Source organism: Monopterus albus, unplaced genomic scaffold (genome assembly GCF_001952655.1).
Source record: "Monopterus albus unplaced genomic scaffold, M_albus_1.0 scaffold355.1, whole genome shotgun sequence".
NCBI lineage: Eukaryota > Metazoa > Chordata > Actinopteri > Synbranchiformes > Synbranchidae > Monopterus > Monopterus albus.
In genome coordinates this window covers 96,551-103,729 of record NW_018128235.1, presented here as the reverse complement: position 1 = coordinate 103,729, position 7,179 = coordinate 96,551, and the positions used below count along the sequence as shown (strand labels likewise).

General features: G+C 42.4%; 1 protein-coding gene across 1 annotated transcript in view; it reads left to right on the top strand.

Annotated features, from left to right (window-relative positions):
- Positions 1-7,179, top strand: part of LOC109974967 (receptor-type tyrosine-protein phosphatase mu-like) — a gene marked incomplete at its 5' end in the record, with an annotated part of 97,770 nt that overhangs the window by 7,057 nt on the left and 83,534 nt on the right. The window contains 3 exons of the mRNA XM_020625447.1: positions 738-816; positions 1,297-1,412; positions 1,673-1,847. Coding sequence (XP_020481103.1) covers positions 738-816; positions 1,297-1,412; positions 1,673-1,847 — 370 coding nt within the window. The remainder of the gene's footprint in view (positions 1-737; positions 817-1,296; positions 1,413-1,672; positions 1,848-7,179) is intronic.

Genomic DNA, 7,179 nt, shown 5'->3' with positions numbered 1-7,179 from the left:
TAGGTGTATTCAGTGAAGGGAATGGGGGAGGGCAGCCGCGATGGCGCCTGAGGTGGCCCTGTTGGGCCGGTAGGCATACTGCAGGTGAACCCTCCGACTACAGTGCCACTGGCCTGTAGTCGTTCAGGCAGGTGACTGGGCTCTTCTTGGGAAGGAGGACGATGGTTGTGGTCTTAGAGCAGGTGGGAGCGATGCTCTGGCTGAGGGAGAGATTGAAGATGGTGGTGAGAACATCAGCCAGCTCGCTGGCACATGCCCTGAGAGCCTTCCCAGGGATGTTGTCCGGTCCTGCTGCTTTGCGGGGGTTGATCTTCCTCAGGGCTGTGCGTACCTGGCCTGGTGAGACAGTTAGTGGAGGGGAGGTGGGGGGCTGGGTGGTCTCGGTGTGTGCGTGCCTTCTCTGTTTGCTGTGGCTGGAGGTCTCAAAGCGGGCGTAGAAGGAGTTGAGGTCATCCGGCAGGCTGTTGATGCTGGTGGAGCTGATGATGCTGGTGGTGGTCCTGTAGTCTGTGATATGCTGCAGGCCTTGCCACATCCGACCAGAGTCAGCAGTACAATAGAAGCCATTCAGCTTTTCTCTGTACTGCCTCTTGGCCGCTATGATGGCTTTCATCAGTCTACCTACCTACTGCTGGTACCCCTACCTACTGATGGTACTCCTACTTACTACTACTAGCTGGTTCTACTAGCCTGAGCCCTGCCAGTGATCATAGTCTTGATGTTGGTCTTTGTGTCAGGTGATGTTCGAGGCGGTCAGCACTGGTCAGAGAGGACTTCTGGCCATCAAGGACATCACCCTGCAGGGACACCAGTGCAGTAAGTACACACTACATACACAGACAGACACACACTCATGTAGGAAGGTCCCACCCCCATGTAGAACAGGCTCCTAATTGGTTAATGAGGTTTGGTTGCTTAATTGGATAACGATGTTAAAAGTTGAGCTGGCATCATAAAATCAAGGTCACTGCGTTTTTGTGTGGAGGCAGGGGAGCTCATTAAAATCTAAATTGATTAGCATGGACTTTGATCCATCTGCTTGTTTATCTACCTGCCTGTCTCCAGCCTTGCATTTTTGATGTTTCTTTGTTGTGTGTGTGAGAGAGAGAAACATCCAGTAAACATCCTCAACCTGAACCTTTTCTTGCTGCCTCCACTCAGTCCAATAAACTGATTGTAGACACACACACCTGCAACCTCCAGGATCCATTTTCTGAGGATGGCTGGGAAAAAATGTCCGTTACTGCGGTGACATTAGCTTTGTGACATCACCTCTGTGTGTGTATGTGTTGTCAGTGAGCACGCCGCACTTCCTGCATATTAAAGGCGTGGAGGTGAACGCCAGACAGACGGCGACATTTCACTGCACTGTCAACGGGCGACCGCAGATCAACTTGCTGCTGCACCTGCAGGTACTCAGCAGGACTTACCAATATCAGTACCCGTCAGTACTTAAAAATACATTTTATATGTGCTTGTCAATACTTTTTAATAATTGTACATGCGCAGTAGTGCATGTCATTATTTATTTATATATTATTTATGTGTATATCTCAGTGGAGTAAATGGCTGTATTTATTCAGTGGTTTTGTGTATTTGTTCCCTAATAATTGTGTACTTTCCTTAGTATTGTGTAATACTACTTTGATGTGTGCTGTTTGCTGGTTGTCAGGGGATGGGCGGTCGCCAGGCCATTGTCAGGGAAACCAAGCCGGTGAACTCACGGCGTTACGTGGCGAGCTTTGACGTGGAGAACACGACCAAAGGTGACTCTGGGCGCTATCGCTGCATCTCCCTATCAGAGCGTGGTGTGGGCGTGTCCTCCTACGCTGACCTCACAGTCAAACGTGAGTCCTGCTGTCTGATTGGCTGCTGAAATGTTTTTCTTTATTTACTTTGGAATAGTAGTTTGGGTTGATTTTACCTGTTAATTTGTGTGTGTTTGTTTTTTGAATTATTTGGTTTAGGTTAAAATATTTGTAAAATTTATTTGCAGTTTTTAAAAAATGTTCTTTTTTAAAATCATTCATTTGATCATAATTTCTTTCTTTGTAGATTCACAGTTTAATCTGACTGAATTTTATTGATAATTAATCAGTTGTTGAAATGTGTCATTCTTTGGTGCAGGCAATATCCGGTATGTCCGGTACCACTTTTCAGCAGAAACAAACTTTAGTCAAATTATGTCAATCATTTTTAATTTGACAAAAACAGGAAATATTGGAGCTATTTTGGTGAAAATATGTGACCTTCAGCTAGTTGACACCAGATTATGTCAAAGGTTTTTAAGATATCATGGAATGTTGAATTCTGAAGGTTTGCTACATATATGAAAGAGTAACTCCGAACTCTCACTTTTTACAGAACATGTGGTGATCTTCTACGTTGTTATAATCAGTTTGAGCCAGCTTACACCACGTCAAATCAAAAGGTTTTTGTGAAAACCAAAAAAGTGAAGATATTTTGATTTAATTTATCATGAAAGTTTAGTTTGATAGTGTGACGAACGTCTGCCTCTCTCGCCTATTTCTCTCTCTTCTATGACTCTGTCAGTTGATTGATTATGTATATGAAGCAGACATACAGCTACCCAGTGTTTTAATCATTTCAGCCAGTTTGTACCAGACCATGTCACAAGGCTTTTCAGAAATCTTTGAAAAGGGGCAAGGTGTGGAGACATTTCAGGGAACATTTTCATCTGTACATCGCCTGACTTCTGCAGAGGACACTGGCCTCCCTCTCCCTCTTTCACATCAAAGCTGCAGTTTGCCACATTTTTATTTTAATGACTCTGTCATCAAATAGGGAGCAGTTTTATTAAAGCTCCTCACCTCATTACTGCAGTCTGAACACGTGTATCGAGCTAAAGCAGAGCCTCATTAGAGAGTCAGTTTGCCATTTCCAAAGAGAGAAATCAGTGGCGTTTTGTCACAGAGTGGCTGCCTTTCTGTGAAGATGAATCGCTGCAAAGTAAAAGCCTCCTTTTCCTCCTGCTTCCAGCCTGTCAGAGTGTTAGTGCACTAACCCTGGCTGCTCACACACACTCAGTGTGTTCACAGGGACTCATTAACATGGTGTGTTGCGGTGCAACAGACTCGTCAGACATTTTGGAAACACTGCTTTCATCTCTGGGTATTTTCCTCTCCCATCATGTAGATCTGTTCTGTGCAGAGAGACTCAGGGAATGATCTCCATCTCAACATTGTAATTTACTGTAGGTGTAGGGACCTGAGCCATCTGGACAAGGTTCGAGCCATTAGAACTGGATAGGACCAGCAGGATAGGTGGTCATCAGGGAATCTTAATCAGAACACCATGTGTAGACAGTGAGCTTGAGACCGTGGTCTTCTTGACATCAGCGGTAGCGAAACCAGTCCCTAGTAGAAGCACAACGTCCACAATTAGATTATTAAACTTTTTACATTATAACAATTATTAAAGATCCCTTCCAGCTTTGATCAGTAAAACTAGTGGGAGAAACAAAGCTCGTCAGGAGCCCTGCAGTCTAAAATGTAAAGGAAGTCAATGGAAGTATTCACATATCAGTAGTTTAATTAATTGGCATCAGTGCACATCAGCACTAAGTCCTCCTTTATGGCCCGGCCTCTGGAAACCAGCTGGTTCCAGAGTGATTGTGGCACCGCCAGCTTTACCCAGGACTGTCTGCGATCACTCCCAGAGCAACACACACACACACAAACACACTGGTCAATAGCTCAGCTGATCTCTCTGCAAATATGTGCAGTGATAGGTGAGGAGGTGTTTGTAGGTCACATGACCCAACATATATCCCACAATCCCTGGCAGTTAAACCTCTGATTGAACTGTCACTCAAACGGTGCATTTTGTCTCACATACACACACACACACACACACAGGTGAACATTAACCTGGACACGATAAACACACAACATCACACTTGTATCCTCTTTATTGTGTGTGTGTGTGGGTTTGTCTTTATATACTTGTGCGAACCAACCCCTGACGAAACACCTTTCTTGTGTGGACATTTCTTCTTGTGTGGACCTTTTGGGTGGTCCACACAAGGAAAATGCTAGGATAGGCTCCTTTCATCCTAAAGAATGATCTAAGTTTCAAAAGATGTCCACATACAGAGAGTAAAGTCAGAAAAATGTGTGCCAGCTTGTGCACTAAAAGTATCATGCTCTGATTAAATACTGCTTAAGCTGAATTCATGCAATATTGCCTGTGTCTTTAAAAGGGCGCAGACAGGGCAGCTTAGAAGTGGGCGGGAATCAAGCAATATTTATAACACCTGGAGCTTGAGGCTCAACTTCAACTAATGTTGCATTAAATGCATGCCTCAACACTGTGGAGACTGCGGTAGCACCACAATCGCTATGCTGAGAGATACGACGAGGAGAGAACCGTGAAAGCTGAATTAGACAATGAAAAAAAACAAACAAACTGCAAATTGTCCAGGTAAGATTTATGAAACTAGTTAGTTGTTTTGGTTTGAAACTAAATTCTGGTTTAGTCCTCTGGCTCATTCTCCAGTGTTAGTATTTGTGAAGCTATTAAGCTAATGTTTGCTTTGAGTTATTTCTTTAAATAGAGGCTCACAAGTTAAAGCACTTTAAATTGTCTTTGAAGATATGCCAACTTTATGCAGGAAAATAAAGCTGATGTATGCTTTATTTGTAACGGTTTTTCATATGTTTCAAATTTACTCTGAATTTTACAGATGAACAGAAAAAAGAAGGCACAAGAGGAATGGGTATGTAGATATGCTTTTTATTTTGTTGTGAGCTACAGTAGTGCAGCCCAACTGCAAAACTTTATAGGTTCATTATTTGAATAACTACTATTCTAATCTGCTTGTTCTTTCAGGAGGACTGTGCCACAGATGATTCTCTGTCAGAATCCATTCCTGACCTGGAAAGTAAATACTGTATATCCCATCATCTGAAGAAGACCCCTGCAACACAAACAGCAATGATGGGAATCCTGATGACAGCGGCGACAATGAGGATGAGGGTAGGACAGTGGCTACAGTGAAAACCTGCTACAAGGGTCAAAAAAGAAAGTGGGACAAGCATCATTACTGTGTATACTGCAAAAAACCACAAAGTAAAATGGCACGGCATCTGAAGCGGAAACACAGCAGTGAAACAGAAGTGACCCTAGCAATGTGTCTTCCATCAACATCAAAGAAGTGTCGCCAAACATTTGAGCAACTTCGTAGGAAGGGAAATTATTATCATAACATTGAGGTGTTGCACAATAACATGTTCAAGTCTCTGCAGTAAGATGCTGTGATCAATGGTGTCAAAAGCAGCACTGAGTTCTAAGAGGACAAGTATGGAGACAAGTCCTTTGTCCGAGGCTAGGAGAAGATCATTGGTGACTTTCACCGATGCGGTTTCTGTACTATGATGGACTCTAAATCCTGACTGAAAATCCTCAAACAAATCATTCTTGTGCAAGTGGTCACATAACTGCTTTGCACCAGCTTTTTCAAGGATTTTGAAAATAAATGGGAGATTCGATATTGGTCTATAATTAGCTAGGACACCTGGGTCAAGAGTAGGCTTTTTGAGCAGAGGTTTAATTACTGCAAGTTTAAAAACAGGATAATGTCAGGTTGGCTGTCTGCAAGCTGAAGCTCAGAACAAGCTGGGTGATGCAGCAGAACAATGACCCTAAACATTGAAGTAAATCTACTACAAAATAGACACAATATCCACATTTTCGAATGCCAGTATGTTTTTGCTGCCAGTCAGAGTCCAGACCTCAACCCAATAGAGGTACTATGGAATGACCTCAGACAGCCATTCACACCAGACATCCTAAGAATATGGCTGAGCTGAAGCAGTTCTGTAAGAAGAATGGCCCAAAATTTCTCCTGAACATTGCGGGGGTCTAATCCACAGCTTGAGGTTATTGCTACCAAAGGTGATTCAGCCAGTTATTTTTCCACCATCACTTTGTATGTAATGGGTGTGTTCAAAAAAGACATGAAAGATCATGACTATTTGTTTTATCAACTTTAAGGACATAAAATCTTGGCTTGCACTTAATTTTTTAAAGTTGAATGAAGAGAAGACAGAGGTGATGGTCTTTGGTGATACTGCTGGGTCTCCCTCCATTGGTTTGGGCTTTTTATCTCAGTATAACAAGAAAAATATCTCAAATCTGGGGGTTAAGATGGACCTCGACCTTAAATTTGATTGCGAAGTTGCGGCTGTCATAAAGTCAATTTTTTTTTTTCACCTAAGGCAGTTGGCCAAAGTAAAGTCAGTGGTTTCTAAATGGCACTTTGAGACATTCATGGATTTATCACCACTCGTATGGATTATTGTAATGCATTATATCTGGGAATTAGCGAGTCTTCTATTACACGCCTCCAGGTGGTCCAAAATGCTGCAGCATGCCTTTTAACAAGTACGAGTGAATATGAGCACGTTTCTCTAGTTTTGGCTTCTTTGCATTGGTTACCTGTTTATTTTAGGATCCACTATAAAATGTTATTTGTTTTTAAATCCCTTCACAGCTTTGTGCCTTCTTATTTATCTGATTTGCTTCACTGGTATACGCCTATGTGTTCTTGGAGGTCAGTTAATCAGTTTCTTTTGAGTGTGCCCAGAACAAAGCACAAGCTTACAGGTGATCATTCCTTTGCGGCTGCTGCTCCCAAATTGTGGAACGATCTACCACTGTCACCTTGAATAGCAGTTTTCTTTCCTGTTTTTAAGTGACAGAAAGTAACTAAAAATGTCCATCCTGGTTACTTCTTCTCTTTAAGGGTCCTCCAAACGCAAGAGGCCAAAGATGGCATCCGAATCATCTCAAGTTTCAGACGGTATGAATATTTTTTTGGGTCATGCGAGGAGCACTGTGGAATGAAATATTGCATTATCTGATAAGACAATGATTTGTGGTTAATAGTGAGGTGATGTTCTTCTGCTGCAGAAGAATCAGACATGCTGACTCAACAGGCCTCAGCTACAGGACCATCACACAAGCTCAAAAGGACAGAGAAAACAGGTACTGCTCAGTTCTCAGACTTGAGTAGTGTTAATTACAGTAGATGTGGATTAACAACACATTACAAATTAGATCACCAGATAAATTTTTGATTTATCAATATTGAGAATGTCTATCACATTTGTCATTTCTATTTCAGCTGTGGACCTACAGTTACTCAGCAAAAACAAA